The sequence below is a fragment of the Gadus chalcogrammus genome, chromosome 15 (assembly GCF_026213295.1).
Source record: "Gadus chalcogrammus isolate NIFS_2021 chromosome 15, NIFS_Gcha_1.0, whole genome shotgun sequence".
NCBI lineage: Eukaryota > Metazoa > Chordata > Actinopteri > Gadiformes > Gadidae > Gadus > Gadus chalcogrammus.
The window spans coordinates 4582572-4603759 of record NC_079426.1 but is presented as its reverse complement, the minus strand read 5'-3'; the positions used below and the strand labels follow the sequence as shown (position 1 = coordinate 4603759).

General features: G+C 47.8%; 1 protein-coding gene across 2 annotated transcripts in view; it reads left to right on the top strand.

Annotated features, from left to right (window-relative positions):
- The window catches only part of micu1 (mitochondrial calcium uptake 1), a 33011-nt gene that overhangs the window by 5191 nt on the left and 6632 nt on the right, over positions 1-21188 (top strand). Inside the window, exons 4-9 of one of the 2 annotated variants that reach the window (XM_056609156.1) lie at positions 1591-1753; positions 5632-5675; positions 8667-8678; positions 16473-16587; positions 17545-17627; positions 18680-18880. In XM_056609156.1, the coding sequence (XP_056465131.1) occupies positions 1591-1753; positions 5632-5675; positions 8667-8678; positions 16473-16587; positions 17545-17627; positions 18680-18880 (618 nt within the window). The remainder of the gene's footprint in view (positions 1-1590; positions 1754-5631; positions 5676-8666; positions 8679-16472; positions 16588-17544; positions 17628-18679; positions 18881-21188) is intronic. The other variant, XM_056609157.1, reaches the window with a different exon arrangement.

Here is a 21188-nt window from a genome sequence, read left to right as displayed (position 1 = left end):
TGTCAGACAGAGTGCCTAGTTTTGATGGAATACTGTCCACTGAGTGTAAATTGCACGCATCTGTATGTGTTTGAGTGCGTTTTCCGTCTGTCAAGCACTATCGCAGGTGTCCCTGAGATGCTGCACTTTGATGAAGTTTTACCCTGTGTGTGTGTGTGTTTGTGTGTGTGTCTGTGTCTGTGTTGTGGGAAAATTGTCCTCTGCCCCATTATCATCACATGGATGCATTTTGTGTTTATTTTAGAAAAAAAGTAAATATTCATGAATGTCTTACGCAATGGGGAAAGTATGTCAGATGTCAAAAAACATTATAAAGAGGAAAAACCTGAAGTTAGTTGGTGAACATTCCATCTCCTACGGTTTTGCTAATGCCCCGATCAATGGCCTGTACATTTGAGGAGATGGGTGGAAGATGAGAGCGATCTCAATGCTGCTCATGCCCTTAATCGATCAGGCCTTCGTTGAAACCCCTCTTCTCAAATGTCCCCTAACGCCCTCATCCATACGGTATTGTCCAAATCTTGTTGAGAAGGCCAATGCCTTCTGCAAAGAATTTGAGACCAGCATAAAGGCCTGTGAAATCATGAGAATTTTTTTTATTGTAAATTACATAAAGATACAGCCTCCCTACATCTGAGAGAAATTCAAAATGATAATGCCAATGTTCTTTTGCTTGCAAAATTTAAAGGGAACATCATGAGCCTTTCTCCTAGACTGTGTTTTAAACCTGCACCCTGTGTTAAGGAATTGTTTTGCGATAAACTCTTGGCAAGAACATTGTCAAAATGTGTAATTCACATTGGAGCTACAGCAAAACCGATAACATCCTACACAGACTTTTAGCACCCGACAAATAATTAGCCACGCTGGCCTTTTTATGCCTTACATGATTGAGCAAAACAATACACTTTTATGTCGACGTCAAATGCCATTGCTGCATCTATAATTAGAAATGGCTGCTTCTGTGCCAGCCATTTCTATTTCAGAGCGGCTAATACCAGTCTCAATACTGGAATTATGTCGCTAATGATGTAGCTAATATGCTTTGTGATCAAGAGGCCAAATTAAGACTTTAAAGACCTGATAATAAGACTCCAGTTTGAGAGAGGCCGACTCCCCCCATGACCCGTCCCTTCATGTGATACTCCACTTCAATACTCTGTGTTCCATCATGATGCCCTGATTTGAGCGATGGCCGATCTGAACTGTGCTGTTGGGGGATTTATTCCCAAATATCTACTTCACTCTCCCCAAATGACATAGTATAACCCGGGAGCGACCGAGATCTCCCCAGAGGTTAACCTGTCAGCCCCGCTAGACGGTAAAACGGGAGATAGATTTAGTCCTTCATGTTGATGTACTAATGGAGTCGGGGGGGCTGGAAGGTCACCCTCTCTCCCCGGGGCAGGATTGACGTCCTACCTTTCTGAAGCCATTTGGATAGATGGAGGGGGGAGACCTCTCACCCCTGAATCGCAACCAAACCAATGCTGCTCCCGTTTTGTTATCCACACGTTGTCTGGATCTAAACGCTGTTGACGTGTGACTAATGAGTCAATTATTTTTTTCTTTCTCCCCTCTGCCTGCCAGGTGATGGAGTATGAGAACAGGATCAGGGCGTACTCAACCCCGGATAAGATCTTCCGCTACTTTGCGACGCTGAAGGTCATCAGCGAGCACGGAGACCCCGAGGTGTACATGACCCCCCAGGACTTTGTGCGCTCCATCACCCCCAACGAGAAGCAGCCTGAGAGTGAGTCCCGGTCCCGTCCGCCGATATACCATAAGGCCACTCGTTATGTTTCCCCGAAGAGATGTTCTGGTCTGCCTGCTTTAAAGGATCAGTGCAAATCAAGCAAGAGAGTACAAATACAGTAACATTATGAATGCAAATTGGAGTACCCACAATGTAGCTATGCTAAATAAAAAGTAAGTCAATTCATTTGCAAATAAGTAGACTTTATGCTTTTCATTTTGGCCTTGAAGCGGTTCTGAATACATCTTCTGTGCGTGCGTGTGTGTCTGTGTGAATGTGCACGTGTACGTGCGCGCGCGCGTGTGCGCGCGCCTGTGTGTATGTCCATGTGTAATCACACGCGCAAGTGAAATTCCATGCAGCGTGGTGATTTATGGGCCCCACTATCCAGGGCGTAATGTACCCCACTGGCAATGCACAGTGGATCGATTCCCCCCCCCTCCTCGGTCGGTGGTATCATCCATCGCCCTGTCCAATGTACAGGTCATGTGACTCCTCCCTACGCATCCAATGTCGAGAGCATTCAGGGACAGCTTGGCAGGGGACGACCCACTCCGGGAGGGTCTGATTCTAAAGTAGGCCAGGCAGACGGGTGCGGTGAAGGGAGAGGGGGGGGAAATAGGACGCGGCAGTGGGTGTATTAATGAGCGTGTCGAAGCACATTCTTGGTGTCACATGCAGATATGGCGAGAGATATCTGATCATAAGCTGTGGAGTGCTTGGGAAGGCAACTGGTCTGAACTTGGCGTGTTCGCCACAGTGCGACACTTGACTACTTCATCACCTCTGCTTGTGCGCATGTGTGCGCATATAATTATATATGTGTATATTTATACAAACATAGATATCACTGCACCAGCTTTTGCCTTTTACCCTGACACTCTCTGTAGCATACGAGTATCTTCTACATCCGTGCACTGTTCCTAACTTCGATGCTAGCCTATGCGGTCACTTTACCTTTCCGTCTTTGGAGCCACCGACGCAGCCGTCTGTTGCGATGTGCTCCGCTAATCATATCTTGGTCGGGCTCGTCACGTCTCTGCTGTCTGGCAGCATCTGCTCTTCCATCACCTGAGTGCCTTCTAAATCTGCCGCCGTGGTGGCAATTTCTTCCATCAACAGTGCCTCCCATGCATTGGCCAGACACCCATCTCCAAGCTGTGTGTGACCCTTTTCCAAGCCCTGTCCTATAAAACGATATGAATGTCATAACGCTGAGTCGAGATCCATTGGATTAGATGAGGGAGGGCATACATAAGCAGAACAAGGCGCCAAAAAGAGGCCGCAGTGCATCTTATTGGCAGGCGGTCAACTCCTCCTCCGTCTCAGCTAACTAATTGCACCATTCAGCCGAAGAGTCCTGGCCTCGTTAATTGAGCTCCTAGCATGAGGTACTGGGACCCTGTTATTATTTAGTTTCATATTAGTTCCATGTCCATGTGTCCACAACATCTGTATCAATAATGGCTATAACGGTATGTTTGTGATATTTTACACATTATTTGGGAATGGTCTGAAATGCTCATCCACTTTGCAGCATGTCTATCAACTACCTATTGGCAAAGTTTTGGCCTGTGTTACTAACATTTAGTGAGGCATCTCATTTTTAGAAATAGATGAAAATGAAATGATCAATGAATGATCAAACGATAAAAGGATTATGAACGAGCCCGGACACGATGATTAATCCTTTTTAACGATCTACTCTGATTTGGTGTACAGATAGTCATTGTGCCATTGGCGTTTGGTTTGAATAATTGAGATTTTGCACTGATTGATGCAATTGCAACGACCTGACCCCTATTAGCGCATGTACGGTTTTTGCCTGATCCAAATTTCAAAGAAACGTTGATTACAAGGTCTTCAGTACAATCGGAAGATATTTCCTCAATACCCAAGGAAATTATAGCCTATTGCAATCCACTTAACTATGATAATCAATTCCAAGACTTGGAACTGCAACTGATTTTGATTAGTTAATTATTCTGAGCATAATAGCAAGTGACGGCCATAAAATGGACAACTGCACACTCCCCAAGTCACACCTTTAAATCGATGATGCAAATACATATCTGAGGGAATTTATTTCCAAAAAAACAACAAGATGCATTTACTAAAGGGCTTCAGACGATGTTGTATTCATGTTGTCAATTCATTTGATCTTGACTACCCATCGTAAAATTATTAGAAGACGTTCACTTTATTTTAAATAACACCCGATATGCTCAACTAAAGAAAGGTGTTTGGTGTTCATTTTTTACAATATAATGTGATATTTAAGTAGCATACAAATGGTTCATTTCAACTTATGGGTATAATTTCAGTTGGTAAATTTATGTTTGTCGGTGGACTGCGTGCGGCTGTCTTGCCGCACGCAGTTGCGTGCGGCAAGAAAAACAAGATATGTTTCACTGAGACACGAAATACTGTAGAACATGATTGTCCGCTGTCCACACCCTTCATCTTTCTCTTTGAACTTCAATCACAATGTGGAGTATCACCAATAGCAGTATGTAGTATGCTATGTATAGCATTGGCCAGGGCACCTTGCCAGATAAATCTCAATGTCATTGTGTACCAATGGATAACCAAAGGATTAATAATTTATCAATAACATGGGGACATTTTTTAAATGTAATGAATACATGCACTATAGAGATTAAAGATCTCTACAGCTGAAAGTCCCTACGGTGTACGTCGCACTTTATTGAATGGATGTTCTCCCTCCGGGAGCAGAACATTTGAAATCTTTCAATCTGTTGGATGTATAGATATACCAAACCGGAGATGGCTGTTCGAATAATAAAGTAAGGTCATCCGAACGATAAAGTAAGGTGCTCAAAATCAATGGTGTCATGATTGCTGTGTGTAAAGCCGCAATAGCTTAGGAGCAGCGACTAAAGAGGGATTCCCTCCTCTATTCAATGACCGCGGGGGTCCCAGGTAGAAGGGTGTGGGACTTTTGAAGTCAAATCAAATGGATGTGAAGGATTGAGGAAGATACAATATGTGAACGACCATTAACCTCCTAATTTGACCCGACGGCCAATCTGATACATTATTCATTCTATTAATGCGGCATAAAGACATTGACTTTGGGAATATATAATTCTAACCTTTTAATTCTGATCACCACTGTTAATAAATTAGTCTAGGTTGCTCTGGCAAGCTCATCAAGTGCATTCTCCTGTCCGAGCTACGGTGGATCGCGTCACCTCCCTTCATCTAAATCCTGAACCGCGCACTTACATCAGCGCTAAGAAAATGCGATCCAGCAAATATATCCAGCATTAGAAGTTCTCTGCGATAAACGATCAGACTAATGAAAGCTGAATGCAGTGTGGTGGGGATAATTGGAGAATGGAAATGAGTTGTAAATTGCTTATATTAATCTCTGGCACATGTCGACGAGTCACTCTAATGACATCATGGAAATGGGTCTCCCCCAGTTCTAAGTAAATGCCCGGGGCCATGTGGCTGTCTGTGAAGATCGGTGGTAATGCTCTTTTAAAGTGAAAACATGGATGTCGTTTAAAAAATACATTAAAAACATGTTGTTGTGTTAAAGCAGCAGCTGTGCAAAGTTTTCCTCTATTGTTGCCCTGGCTTGCCGTTTATCATTTTATTATTTAATGTTTGGATTTTTTTCTGTTTGCGTTATGGATTAAGTGTTAGGAATTTCAATCAGTTTATGAATTTACCCTGGCTTATGTGACCGTTGACGAAGCAAAGAAAAAGGCAAATTTCAGCCAAAGCCAAATCTTAAAGTGGTGCCCTCTTTATAAAATGCTGGTCTTGGTACTTTTTTGTACTTTTTTGTACTTTTTTGTGTGTAAGTGTCATTCGCTCACTCTGTCGTTCTCTCCTAATTACAGGTCTGGGCTTGGACCAGTTCATGGTGAAGCGCTACGATGGCAAGGTAAGCTGCAATGTGGAAGCAGAGAGGGGATACCGAGCGGAATAATCCAAAACTCATTAAAAAAACCTTTCATAATCACGTTGGTTTTTCCTCAATTCTCCAAAATTAATGGCTGACTGGATTCCTACCAAGACAATATTCTGCTGCATTGTGGTTATATTTTATTATGGGTTTTCGCTCTGTTCCCCAACACATCAAACCAGTTGTAGGCCTTGTTTGTGTTGGGACGGCTGCTGGCGCTTTGCCAAGAGACCAAAGTCATTTAAATGGAATTGTGAGGCAGGAAGTGGAGGCTGCTGTTTCCTGTCATGGCTGATAAATGGATATCATCAAATATGTTTACCCTTTTTATTAGACTCTTAACTTCTACTTTACTACTCAATTAATTACTCCTAATTATTTATTTTCATGTTATGTGGTCATTTAAACCAACTATAAATAATTTAAACAAACGATCAATTAACTTTAATAAGATGCTTTATTGCTGGGCTCAACGTTTCAGTTTGACGATGGTAAATAAAATCTTTAAAAATTTAGAATGAATAAAACTGAACAAAAGTCTAATACAGATAATCACTAGCCTTTTGCAAATTTAAATACTTTTTACAAATACTCAGCCTTACTAACAACTCCTTATGCACACATACCACCAAAGAGCCCCCTTGACAAATAGCCGCAGCAGTGCTTAGCTATGTGTCTCTGGTGATTTACAACTTGACACGCCTTCTGTCATGCTAGAGCAAGGATAAATCGCACCAAAATGGCAGTGGCGTGCCCTCAGTGGAGACCATCTCCTCTAATGTCCAAATCCCAGAACTAATAAGATATTATCCCCGCCCCCTAACCGGCTCCCATACTCTGCAACACAGAAATTCTATTAAAAAGTAATTATTTCTTTCCTAACGGTTACTCTGCAGACTTCTTCTCTGGGGTGTCATTGCCTTAGACCCCTCGCTTTATGTTCTTCCTTAAAACAGCTGTTAGCCAAGAAATGGATCTGGTGGTGCAGAGCAAGTTCTACCCCTTGCACCAGAAAGTATCTAAACTTTCTTGAGTATATAAATATTTTCTCCTTTCTTTAAATGTGATTAAACCCAACCAACGTCAAACGTCTGCATGGTGAGGACAAACTAAATGTTGTCCTTGGGAATCAATGGGAGCCAAATCATTGCTTTAATTAATGTTTGGTACTAGTAGAGTTCTAAAAATGCAGCCGGTACAGAGAACCCAACCAACATTAGGTGTGGCTTCACACTTAATCATTAAAAGAGGGCCTCCGAACATTAGTCATCAGTTGTAATGACCTATTTAAATGCAACCACAGAAGGGTGAACCTTGGACCTACTCGGCCCCCCTGTGGCGACACCGTCATCCAATACCAACCTCTCCCCTCCCATTCCCGCCTATTGATTTTCATTTCGCAACGTTCCACCCCCTGTTCCTTAAACCCGGGAGCCTTTCTGCCCCACGGCCCTCAGCCACGTCCCCCCCTAGCACCGGCCGTTCATCGGCACATGCCCCGTTGCGTTTCCAAGCACATAATCAGACGCAGGCTCGCCCTACTATGGCAGAGATGCTTTTATTATAGGTTGTATCTCACACTGCGTCCCCCCTTACTGGATCACATCCTAATTCAGACGTGAAGGCAGATTTTGTTAGGCCATCAACATCCGCGGGCAGCCGGCATGAAGACGATCTATCGTCGCTACAACGGACCACTCCTGATTTGTGGTCAGCGCTATGCAAATGGCGGCCATATCTCCGGGCTCTGCGCAGCCTTGGTTTTGCGAGTCAAATCAGGGAGTGCAACTTGATCTATGGCTTTGATTTTCTCCCCGGGACTCTCCCTGCAACGGCCACATCGCCTCAAGGACCTGCTAGCTCCAGCCTAGTCCTCCCCCCCACCCCTTCCCTCTCTCTCCCCCTCTCTCCCTCTGGAGGGCTCTTCTCCCCTTCCCCTCCACTGACACATGCCTCCGCCTGATTGGCTAAGTAGCAACTGCGGGGCTGGCTGCAGGAGAGGGACGCCCCAGTGCTTTCCCCGTGAAGCCACGCCACGCCACTCGCACGTGAATTAAAATTAAAACACTTCAGCGAGCGATTATCCCGAGCATACAATTACAGCGGCCGCAGTGAGGCCGGCGTATCAGCCCTGCATGTTAATAGTTTACTTCCAAAGGCGGGTGTGTGTGGTAAGGCGGCGTATGCAGGAGTCAAATAGCACTATCCCGTTAATGACCCCACCATCGCCCCGGTGGCTGGCTGTGGTTTGAGTTAGACAACAGCAGCTTCCTCCATACGGTGATGCCACGCATGGGCGGCTCAATGTGTAAGAAAACTGTTTAGGTTGCAACCTCCTTCCCCTAACCGCCCCCCTCCCCTCCCCCCCCCCCCTCCCCCTCAGAGTAGACCACATTATTAAACTGTGTGTATGTGGTTTTATGGTAAACCATATCTATGTATTGCTTTTTTTATATTGTTGTTTTAATGTAGTGTTGTGTTTACTCAATGTGTATGTTTTCCTCCCTTGCAGAGCACACATACATAACCGTGTTTGTGTGTGCTATTATGTGTGTGTGTGTGTGTGTGTGCCGTCTCCCCCCTGACGTGTGTATTCGCTCATCATGTGACTCCCCCCCCCCCCCCCTCCCCGTTGTGATTATTATTTTAACAGTTGTTGGTCTCTCTTGCTCTTGAGGGCCGCCATTCGCCGTCATATAACAAGTAATCCCACCGTTTTTCTCTCTCCTCCTCCGCCTCCCACTCCCTCCCTCCCTCCCTCCCCCCTCCCGCCCATCCGTGGTAACCATTCCCCATCAACTACTGTGGCTGTCTCCCCCTACCCCCTCCTCTCTCTCTCTCTCTCTCTCTCTCTACCTATCACTTCACCCCCCTCTTCCGTCCATGTGCTCCCCCCCCTCCCTCCCCTCCCCTCCCTCCCCCCCCTCCCTCCCATCCCATTCGCGGTTGTGCCCCCCCCCCTCTCTGCAGGACTTCTGGCAGGTATGAGGCGCGTGCCGAACAGCATGCGTGCGTGTGCCCCTGAATGACAATACTGCACTGTGTACATAGTTGCCCACCCACCTCCGATCTCCCTACTCCTCTCTCTCTCTTGTACTCTCTCGCTCTTTCTCTCTCTGGCTCTCCCTCTCTGGCGTTCTCTCTGACTCTCTCTCTTTCTCTTTCTCTCTGACTCTCTCTCTCAGGCTCTCTCACTATGGCTCTCTCACTATGGCTCTCTCTCTCTCTCTCTCTCTCTCTCTCTCTCTCTCTCTCTCTCTCTCTCTCTCTCTCTCTCTCTCTCTCTCTCTCTCTGTCGTTCTCGCTCTCTCTGGCTCTCTGGCTCTCTCTGGCTCTCTCTGGCTCTCTCTGCCTTTTCTATTCCTCAATTGCCCTGTTCCCGTGCTGGTGGTGTGTAGAGCGGGGGGGCGTGGAATAGGCCCGCCCCCCCGCTCTGAACCAGAGGGAACAGGGCCCAGGAGCCAAGGAGCCCTTCTCCCGAGTATTGCATCTCAGCTTCTCCATTTTTCTTCAAGTCTTTTTTAAGCAGAGCCATTTCCACAATTGGCACTTTAGAAGCACGTCGGAGAAAGGGCACAACATAATGGATTAAACGCGTATAACGCCAAGAAGCCAAGAAGCAAGCCGCGAGTGCTGCCTCACATTTCTCTTCATTCTTCCATGAGGAGAGGAAAGGGCTGGGATCGAACGGTGCCATAATGAGAAGAGACGAGCAGTAGGCCAGCGATGCCACACCGACGTACACAATATAGGCTTCGGTCCTTTTATTAGTTACATAAAGTGTAATGGGAGACTACACACTTTATTTATTTATAGGCGCCAGGCCGAGTGGCTGATTGAGTTTGTTGCGGCGGCCATTTGTTATAATAAGAACTCTAGACTGTAGGTCAGGCCCATAAAAAGACGAGCCATAACCGGTCCTGTCCATAGCAGGGAGGCCGTCGCCCGCTATTGTGTTGTGTTGTTTGTGTGCATTGAATACGCACACTAATTGCTCCAAAACCGCTCCACTGCCATTGTATGGTTGGGTGAGGACAGCTGCCTGCCTTACGCTCGCTGAATTGAACTTGCTGAATTATTGAAACGTCTTCTTATACTTTTGTTTTTTCGCTGGGTCTCGCAGAAAGCTGAGATGCAACGGGCGGCTATACGAAGTCCCTCATGAGGAGCTTAACTTGTATCTGTTGATGCAAAGCTCTCTTCCTCTTTGTTCTGTTCCTACCTCCTAAACTTCTCTCTCTCTCTCTCTCTCTCTCTCTCTCTCTCTCTCTCTCTCTCTCTCTCTCTCTCTCTCTCTCTTTTCCCCCCCCTCATGCTTTTGCGCTGTCGCTCACCCCGCAGCATGTCCTGCTCAATGCCTGTGCCTGACCGGGGGAAAGTAGTTGTAGGAGGCGCCCCCTATCTGCGCATGGAGGCATCGCAGGGCGGTCTGGACTCAGGAAATGGCTGGAAGCTGGCCCCCTAATGGGAGCTAGTCGTGCTATCGTGCTTGATTCGCCTCCTTCTGGACTGCCCTGGACCTCAGCACTGCATGTTTACTGTGGAGCATGTTCCTCTGTAGCATCGGGACTTTTTGGTGTGTGTGCCTGCCCTTAGAACCAAGTCTGTGGCAGGGTCCATGTCCTGCCGCAGCTGCTGCTGCCATGGCAGGGTCCCGTGACTCTGTGTCCCGTGACACCTGTCGCTCGCGAGGAATGCTACGGGAGACTTCTACAGCCGTGATGTCACGGCAACCGTCGTGTTTACCCCTTGTGTTTCAGAGGGGGCCAGGGTTTGGCCTGCGATTGCTGTCCGGTTGGCGGTTTCACCATCGTTCGCTCCGTTTCTCTCTCTTTCTCTCTATCTCTCTCTCTCTCTCTCTGTTTCTCCATCTTGTTTTTATTCACTTGATTCTCTTTATTTTTTTTGGTGTATCCAATTTTCTTTTCATTCCTTCTTGTGCAAAAATATAAACACAAAACACAAACACAATAGACAAAAGACACACACAGACACAAAGACCAAGGCCTATACCTCTCACCGTCTACCAGTACATCGGGGTACCTAGTGGGGGTCTGCTGACCCACGTGACCGTCTCTTCTCTCCTGGGACCTCTGGTGCCCTTTATGGGCCATCTCTGTCGATTGGGCATAGAGCCTTTGGATACCTTTTGGGTGTTCCCACTCCGCCCCAAAGTATTATCCACCCGTTATTAACAGCCCGTCTGCTGCTCGCTACCCCTGGGGTGACCCGTGGCTAATTCAGTATTTCCCTTTTGCTTTAATGTATTACTCTTGGGTGGGTTTTCCAGGAGGTCTGGCGGGGGGGAGGGATACCCTACCTGGCCTGATCAGGCCTGATCCTCCAACCCGCTGGCTCAAGTTTCTTCCTCTTCCTCTCGTTTCCGCAGGATTCCTTATATAGGTCATTGCCCCCCTTTTCCACTTAAGTCCCTGCCAAAGATACAGCAACTCCAGAGCAGCCCCCGCTCCCGTCCGCCTCTGTTGTCACGGCGCCGCCTGTCAGTCACTAGCCCTAGCTTCACCTGCCGCTTTCCTTTCCCGTTAGGCCCTCTCTGGACCACTGAGTTTAACACACACGAGTAGTGCACGCGTACACACCTGTACTCGGAGGAGAAGGGCTGGGCTGCTTTAGGGCAGCCATTATTCATGCACGCACACGCACACTCACTCTACATGTATACGTTGCACTGCATATAGATCCGCTCAGATTCCCACACAGTGGCGTGGAGACAGAAACGGGAGTGGCAGACTCCATTCCCCTCTCTGTGCAGTGAAGGTTTTCATCTCAGAGACCGGGTCGGTCTAGGCGTCGACCATTAGCCCACTGTGGGGCCCCACAGGGCCCAGCAAAGAGGAAAATAGATACTTCTGTCTGCCTGGCTGCAGTCTCTTCCCCTCCCCTCCCGTCTCCCCCGAGTTAAATAATCCGCCCTTTTAACGGCCACTTGACTCCCGGTCCGCCATCTTGGACGGGGCCGGTGAAAGGTGTGTGCCAAGGGTGTGTGTTTCCCCGCTCCCACTTCTTCACCTTCCTCTAAACGCTTCCGCTTATCGGGGTGCTTTGGGGCCATTAAGTGTGACAGAGCAGGGGAATGGGGCATTACAGGAGGCTTTGTGATGTCCACAGCGGCCACTCTGCCCAGCCAACCCTGCCATTGGCTCCGAGGGCCCCAAAAAACACAGCACACGGACACAACTGGTCAAGCTCCATTAATAAAGGCCATGCCTCCATAATGAAGGCGGGAGGAGAAATAACACGGGTGAAAAGGGGGTGAATGGTATATTTACTATATTCGATTGTCTGCGTTCAAACCCTCGCCCATATTAAGAATAGCAGGGCGTGTCGTGTCGAATTAACGAGGATCCCATTTCAATCGGCTCGACCAGCTGTCTGGTGCGTTTCATGGACGACTCGGTGCGATGTACGCGTCGCCTTTCATCCCCGCTGCAGAATAACAGAGCCCATCAAAGCAATAATGGCACGCGGGGATGTGGCAATAAAAGCCTCGGCCCATTTCTGTCTGCAGTCACTGAAAATGGGGGGGGGGGGGAGCTGGATTTGCATAACGTTGCACAACTTATTATACAAAGAAACCGAATCATTTTGTAATATCGCCGAACCCCCGCGCGTTTTAACGCCGACTTGGTTTGAATCCCGTCGCAAGTTGTTACGCAACACGGGTTTCCGAACCGAATGGCGGGTTGTGTGGCTGGAAAGGGTTTCTAATCCACTCAAGTGAAATGAGCAGAAATTAGACTCATCCCTTCCTGCACGGCGAGCTGCCGGCTGCATTCACCATGGGAGACTCCTTTGATGCGACCTCCCGCTAAAAGTTTAGGAGGGGAGTTATTCCAGCCACGCTGAGCTGCCTCCTGGTCCCCCCCCCCCCATGTCCACCGCGGATGAGCCCCGTCTGACCCTTTCGACCCTGGCTGCCTGGGGCCCGGCCTGGGCCCTGTCAGCTCTGTCCTTCCCTCTGCACCCCCCCCAGCTCCCACTGGTGCTGTGGCAGTGCTGTGGAGAGCCCCGTCAAACTGGACCCAGCCTACAGGGCCGGCTCTACTGTGACTGACAGGTCCAGAAATGGAAACGTGCACGCACTCGCGCACATGAAAACACACGCACCCACACATATGCCAGCAAAGATGGGGAAAAGGGCTAATGTGCTTATGTGTTGGCACTAGGCGTCGACAGATGCAAACATGATTCAATTTAAAACCAATTTTCTATTTTGACGGCCCAAAAGCTGCCTTGAACACTGGAATGCACTACATATTCCAACAACTGTAATTTTGTCAAGAAATATGAAGAGCACTGATAAAGCTGGCAGTTTGCTCACCATGCCGGTCAATAAGTAAAGCTCAGCTCGGCGTGTGAAGGCAGAGAAAATCTCTGATGCATTTTTTTTGTTTGGATGTTCGCCATTCATTGCTGATGTTTCTACCAACAATGCTTAATTTTAATTATTACAGCCCTGGTTCAAACGCCTACGCAATACGCCCACACCCGCCGGACACAAACACGGCACGCAGCAAACATATGTCGGCTTCGGCAACAGCCAAGTGCTGTTTAATTAACTTGAGTGCTGCGACAATTAGGATTACAGCCATTTGTAGATCCTTTGCTTATTAGACAAGCACCAGCACATGGGCTGGTCTGCAGCGAAATGTTGTTGGTACTGAAGGCAGAGCTTGTGTCTCGGAGGAAATTATTACTTTAAAATTGCTAATGACCCACGTACTTTGGGGCATGGCGGGAAATGCCTTCTGCGGATTAGAGAAATGCTCTAGTCTAGAGAGCATGCCTCCCAGAACTGCGCTCACTCAATCGTTACATGCTCCTGGGCTTCACGTTGCATGGCATTTTCATTATGCAGAGGTGTGTGTGTGTGTTTGTGTCGTGTGTGTGCGTGCGTGTACATGCGTTTGTGTGTGTACGTGCGTGTACATGCGCTTTTGTGTGTGTGTGTGTGTCGTGTGTGGGTGTGCGTGAGTGTGTGTGGGAGATCTGCCAAAAGAGCGTGAGGGTCGATTTCTCAGTCCGTCAGTCACAGGGCAATGGCTGAATCTGAAAGAGAGGGAACATTAATTTCATTGAGAAACTGCTGGAAGGCTGTCGTTGCCGTCAATGTGTGCGGGTCTGTAGGCCTGTGGCGTCGGTTTCCCCCCACTGAATATGAGTGTTTAGCTCTGATCTCTGGGATCGCCTCTCCTTGAACTTGGCTTGGGAGCCAGTGGGTGGAGGAGGCGGGAGAGGGGCTGAGGGGGGGGGGGGTTGTCCTTGACACGGTACAGAGAGCTGTAATAGCACTGTGCCACTGTTGTGATCATCATTATAATGAGGCCCACTGTGGTCTGGTCTCCTGTGATTGTGGGTGGTGGGGTGGGGCCGAGGGATGGAGGCGTCACGGTCGGAGCTGTGTCTCTGCGTTGTCTTTGGTAGTGCGATGGTCTCGGGGCTATGGGCTCTCACTCGCTCACTTACACTCCATTTATCTCTCTCTCTCTCACTCGTTCTCAAACACGCATTAACAGACATGCACAACCGTCACGTAGCGGCTTTAAACAACCGTCTTCCACTTGTCGTCTCTTTCGTCTCTCTCTCTCTTTTTCTCTCCTCGTTTTGCATATTTTAACAGGAGCACTGCTGCCAGAAATAACCCTCTCTTTCTTCCCTCGCCCCGTCGTCTCTCTCTCTCTCTCTCTCTCTTTCTCTCTCTCCCTCTCTCCCTCTCCACCTCTTATGCATGAAGAGAACATCCATAATTAATGTTACAGTGGAAAGTGTATTTTCTATCTTTGAATCGGGGGAGGTATGGGGCTCAAGTGGGATGGCGGTGGCGCCGCGGATGATGTGTAAACCAATACCCTGTGCTCTGACGGGTCCAGTATATCATGGGGGGGGGGGGGGGGGGGGGGGGGGGAAGGAGATGGGTGCCCATAGGGGAATGTGATTGATTGATTGATTGATTTCCATCATATATTTAAGTATCGCGATAAAGATATGTCAGATGATGGATGGTGAATGCAGGGAGATATATTATACCAAACGTGTGTAGAAGTATAATCCTAGATATTCACACCAAAAAAAACCCGTTGTGTTCCAGTTGTAAGGGCGGGTGTGTTTGTGTGTATTTGTGTGTGTGTGCCTGTTATAAGGCACTGTTGTCTCTTTGTGTGTATTTGTGTGTGTGTGCCTGTTATAAGGCACTGTTGTCTCTTTGTGTGTATTTGTGTGTGTGTGCCTGTTATAAGGCACTGTTGTCTCTTTGTGTGTATTTGTGTGTGTGTGCCTGTTATAAGGCACTGTTGTCTCTTTGTTCCCAGAGGCCCCTGCCTAAGATGGCGGAGGTCGTTCTTGACTGTAACTCAAAAAATTGTTTTCTCCTCCCTTCCTCTCCTTGTGAAATGGAACCCTTTTACAGACGGAGGTAACGCCATGTGACCCCCCCCCCATCCCCCCCATGCATGCTCCTTCCCTTATCTAATCCCTATTACTATGTGTATTACTATGCCCCCTTCTCCCTCCCCCTCCCCTTGGAGTGAGGGGGCACTGATCTCTGTGACTCAAGTGTTGTCACCCCAAGTGTTCGATGTGCATGCGATTAAGACACTCTCTCATGCAATGCTGTGGATATACACATGGTCACCAAAAATAGTGCTGTTTAGTGTGTGTGTGTGTGTATGTGTGCGCGTGTGTGAGAGCGGATGAAACGAGTCACGACAATGAATAGTAACATTGCTGTGTATTAATACATCCGGGGTTGTTTCGATGTAATCAACGTGGTTGTGTATCGATGGCGTTTGTGTGTACATGTGTGTGTTTGTGCCACAGTCTTTCTGTGACATCGTGTTGGCTCTGTATGTCGATTAAACACTTGTGAGTACAGCAGCTCCTCTTAAATGACCTCGTGAGTACGTGATCGCCTGCCGCCTGCCCTTCCCTGGCTTCATGTGTATGCAGCACTTGCATGATAGTGTTAGCTGTCCTGTTGTGTGTGTGTGTGGTTCCCTCTAGTGAATTAGTATCAACGGGTGTGTATTGCCATGTTGGTGTAACATGTGTAGAGATGCTATGTGTGTGCGTGTTTGTTGTTGTGTGTTTGTGTGTGTGTGACGCTGGGTGTGTGGGTTTGAGCTTAGCTGATCTTGTTTATCGTCGTTTTTCCATTGATCAGTTCCGGGAGGAAAAAACGTGCAGAAAAGGGGAGTTTTCGTATCGAGTGCGAGAAAGTTTTGGGAAAATCTAATTAATGTACTATTTATAGGGTAGTCTAATCTGTGGGCTGTTTTCTCATAAAGATACCCCGAGTGATACATTATGTGAATCCTAAGTTTGCTGCAACGTGTGCCAGAGTAACAACAGTTACACTCTGGCCCAATGACAGTTACGCTAGTCTCTATACACTAGCACAATGACAGCTGTACTGTTTCCGGTCAGCACGCTTTGAATGTGTAACTAACGCACAACTCTTCATAGTTCTCCCGGGCCGGGTAGTCATTGGAAAAAACGATGTACGAGTTTAGCCCTCAGGCACACACACAACCATACACACTTACATCAAACACGCACACTCCAGGGGCCAGGGGCCTCTCGCTGACTAGATTCACCCAAATATCACCCCTGGGACCCCTGGTAAGAAAAAGGCTCCTTATGCTTCATACATATTATGTTCTAAACTATATTTCTCTCTCTTGCTCGCAATCTCTCGCTCTCGCTCTCTCTCTCTCTCTCTGGCTCTCCCTCATTTGTGCGTTCCGCTCTGGTGAGCAGAAGATAGCCCAGGAGCGGGAGAAGTTTGCGGACGAGGACAGTATATTCTTCTCGCTGGGAGAATGTGGCCTCATCTCATTCTCCGACTACATCTTCCTAACTACCGTCCTCTCCAGTAAGTGACCGCCAGTGGGGCCCGCTCCACTCAGCATACAGTACCAGCTGTCCAAGAAGAAAGGGGACTCCAATCTCCCGTTCTGCCCGTTCTGGGTTACCGGTCTCAATTCGTCAACATGAAGGCTGTATAGTTATCATCCATAGAGATATACTTTTTTTAGCCAGATAGGTCGTGCTGTGAAGGGTCGGTGGTTAAAACCTGCAGCAATTCATTTCAGTCCAAAACGATTATTTTCTCGCCGTTTTCCCCGCTGCAAACGAAATTGATATAGAGCGAGGCAATAAAAGTCGCAGAGTTGATGGACCCTATGGGGCCACAAAAGTTGCCAATAAGTTTGGACAAAAGTGGCAGCTGGGCTAGTTGAAGGAGGTGGAAGGAAAACAGAACCGGCGCAGTGTCCTTGGGAGGCGGCCGGGGTTTTCAGATGGATACGTCTGGCCCTCGTCTGCGTCTGAAGTCGGGCCAGCAGTGTTTGGATGGTGATGGAGTGTGGAGCGCTTTGTTTTAGACGTGAGATAAAGGACAATAACACGGGGGGCTGCCCTTCCCTCTTAAGAGTCGGAGGGCTGCCGTCCTGGCGGCTTGACTCGGCCGTTCATCATGCAGAGGGACGAGAAGGCCCAACTGGGGACGGGGTGGGAGGGGTGAATGATGGGTGAGAAGACTGACAGAAGGCCGCACTGGGAGCCTTATTTCATATTCTCAAAGATGAGCTGATCTGAGCCTGACACCTCAGCCCCACCACGGCTCCGTAGTCGGCTTCTGAGCTGATTCTGTCCACACCCTCCGATCTAGATATTTTATATTTTATATTTTCGGAAGGGAGTCGGGATTAAACCCGGAATTAAACCTCTAATCTGACGTGTACTCTTTCCTACATCCAATTCATTGTGTTACGATCTCAATCTGTGTTGTGTGTGTGTGTGCGTGTGCGCGTGTTTTGTGTGTCCCCAGCTCCCCAGAGGAACTTTGAGATTGCCTTCAAGATGTTTGATCTGAACGGAGATGGAGAGGTCGATCTGGAGGAGTTTGAGCAGGTGGGGACCGTGGATAAGGCACATACGTGTCGTGTACCTATGTACACGTCTGTCGGAGATGGAGAGGAATGGAAGTACCTGCTGTAGCCAGCTTTGATTTAAAGTCACACATACACATGCACACACACAGTCTGATATTATAATATAAAGCTCATCTTCTGCATTGCTGTCAGGGATTTGTCTTGGGGGGGAAAGAGATAAGTGTAATCAAATTAGACTCCATATCAATAAGACTCCCACAAGGCTCGATGGAATCTGTACAGTATCACAGCTGACTTATTTTATTGCTCCCCGAGTCGTCTGTAATAACAGCCGACCTGACTGATCTGTGTGTCGGGAATGGAATCCCGGGGAAAACCCCAACCTGTATGCATGAAGCGTTTCTATTATGGGAATGCCGCAGGGTAAAATACAGTTGATGCATTGGCCCTGCTCCTCATTGTGACTGGAGACTGGAGAAAATCGACGACAATCTCTGCATTTTGGTGCTGTACTCTATGTTCCATGACTGGAAGCCTATCAGAGAGCCTGATGAGACCTGTCCGTTTGGCTGATGAAAGCACAGTGGATGTAGAACACCGTGATTTACACTTTAAGCCAATCGGTTACTCCCCCTACCCATGTCGGGTGCAATCCTTTGTCCAAATATTGCAGCCTATCAGGACACACGCCGCCAAACTCTACCACTCCTATTGGTTCGAATGTGATTGTAGTCTGAATGTAAATTTAGTCTAACAAACTCTAGCATTCCTATTGGTTTGAAATGTAAATGTAGTCAACCAAACCACCATTCCTATTGGTCTGAATGTAAATATAGTCAACCAAACTACCATTCCTATTGGTCTCAATGTAAATATAGTCAACCAAACTACCATTCCTATTGGTCTGAATGTAAATGTAGTCAACCAAACTAGCATTCCTATTGGTACATTTCTTATTTAGGTTCTCTGCTGCTACTGCTGGGCTTTTTGACCTGCATTTGGACGGCCGGTTCTGCGTCGCAAAATGGCCGCTCTTCTCCACGCTCATTCCTCCCCCCCCCCCCCTCCCAGGTCCAGAGCATCATCCGCTCCCAGACCAGCATGGGCATGCGCCACCGCGACCGCTCCACCACGGGGAACACCCTGAAGACGGCGGGCTGCAGCTCCGCCCTCACCACCTACTTCTTCGGCGCCGACCTCAAGGGGAAGCTGACCATCGGCAGCTTCCTGGAGTTCCAGAGGAAGCTGCAGCACGACGTGCTCAAGCTGGAGGTAGGCTTGGGGCTGGGTTGGAGAGGTGGGGTCATGCGAGGGGTGGGGTCTTGGGTGGAGCGAGGGGTGGAGCTAGGCGGGAACCCCCGAAAACCGACTCGGGACCTGTCTTTTTTTTCTATGCATGGGTATCCACAACGTGCTCAAGCTGGAGGTAGGCTTGGGGACTGTGGTTGGGGGGTGGGGGCTGGGGGTGGGGGGGGGGGGGGGGCTGAAGGGTGTGGTACGTGCAGGGGTGGAGCCAGGCATGAGCGCTGACTACAGACTCACCCACCCGTCTGTTTTTAATTGATGGATGAGTGTAATGAACGTTGCACATCGTAAATGTATGCAGGAGTCTCTGCTTGTTTAGAAGAGCAGAAGTATAACCCACGCCTTTCCTCAAGCCCTTTTTTAAGATCGTCGTACTAATAAAGCATCCTAATAAATCAACGATAACGATGCTAAAGTGTAATGCAAGTCATAAACGACGAAACGCGGTAATAATGGATAAGTGAGAGTAATCTACATGAATGTGATTACTAATTAGGGCCAGGTTGTGCTTTGTCGCCTGGTGACACGATGGAAATCCCTGTGACACAAGAGAACCGTGTCCCATGTCCCTTCTGTTTGTAATGCAACACTGCCGAGTGACACTAATTATCAGAAGGGGCGACGGGAAAGTGGAGGATTAGGGAAGCAGACGAAGGCGTGAGCGTGGATGTGTCAGACGCGGTCTTTAGCGAGCCGGTCCCCGTGCGTCTCCACGCCGTGGGCCCCCCGGCACCACACCACCCACCTCATCCAGAGAGGGAGGAGCAGATGGGCGGTTGACTGCGTCTCCGTCAGTGGTACCGTGCCGCCGTTAATTAGCATGGCTGCCGCCGCGCTGTCTTTCGATACAAACTGCTGTCCGTGAGCACTTGGGTTGGAAAATGCATCTCAGTACTCTGTTGTTACTGGTGGTGCAAGGATACTCTCTTATGCCCCTCCTCTCTGTCAGTTGGTCTCTCTCTCTCTCTCTCTCTCTCTCTCTCTCTCTCTCTCTCTCTCTCTCTCTCTCTCTCTCTCTCTCTCTCTCTCTCTCTCTCTCTCTCTCTCTCTCTCTCTCTCTCTCTCTCTCTCTCTCTCTCTCTCTCTCTCTCTCTCTCTCTCTCTCCACCTGGCTGTCTCTCCACCTGGCTGTCTCTCCACCTGGCTGTCTCTCATGCCAGCGCTGCAGTTCTGTCTACTCTACTGTACTATAACCAGCCAGCTCCTCTCTGCCTCCTCATCTCCTTCTCTTGTTTTCTCCATCACTTGTAAGTCCCCCGGTGGAGATAAATGACTACTTTTCAAGGTGAATCTGGATTCACGGTGTAAGGTGTAACTCCTCCAACTTACACCCCATCAGTTTTGTAGATGCATCATTTTTATCCTAAAAACTATACTATACGATAGGGCTGCACGATTATGGAAAAATCATAATCCTGATTATTTTGGTCAATAATGAAATCAAGATTATTCAAACGATTATTTTTGAGTTTGAAAACATGTATTTATTCATGTCTTGCAAAAAACACTTTGTAACTGAGAACTTTGAAATGTTCAAATCTAAAATAATGTACAGATGTATCCAGCTGTTATGTTCACTTTCTATAAAATATTTTATGAAAAGAAAAAAAAGAAAACTCAATTATATTAGTTTTTTGATCGTTTGATGCTAAAAAACGAAATCGCGATCAAAATTTGATTAATCGCGAAGCCCTACTATACGATACTGGGAATGGAGCTGCATGCTGTAAGCTTGATAAAAATCGTGAGAAGTCCTTCAGTCCTTCACTCTCTCGCAGGGCTAACAAAAACAAATCGTGTACCGGGTGCTTCCTGAATGTCACTCGGAACATTCCCTGCAAATTAGTCTTGTACTGAGTCAGAAGAAACCATTTCAAACAGACATTCCTGTCAGACCTAGAATCAGCATTTTGAGGGTTGTGGTTTGGTTAGGAGTAAGGTGTGTTGTATTGTGTGTATTTTTTGTATTTTCCTTTTTCTTTTGTATAACGTACCAGGATGTAACCCTACCAAGCAGGTAGCCTCTGTTTCTTAAAGGGTGATATTATGCAACCAGGTGTGAGTGTGATTAGCCATCACAAGCTGTTTGGAAAATCTGCCTTTTCCTGTGTTTTAGTGAAATCAAAAGTACCACCTAGATGTTTGGATAGTTTTTTTGGGTGATGCAACAGGGGATTTATTTTGGGCTATTTACTCACGCCATATTTAGAGGACTCAGGAGAGTTGTAGTGGTACTGTAAGATCCATAATGAACGTAGATATACTGTAACGTAGG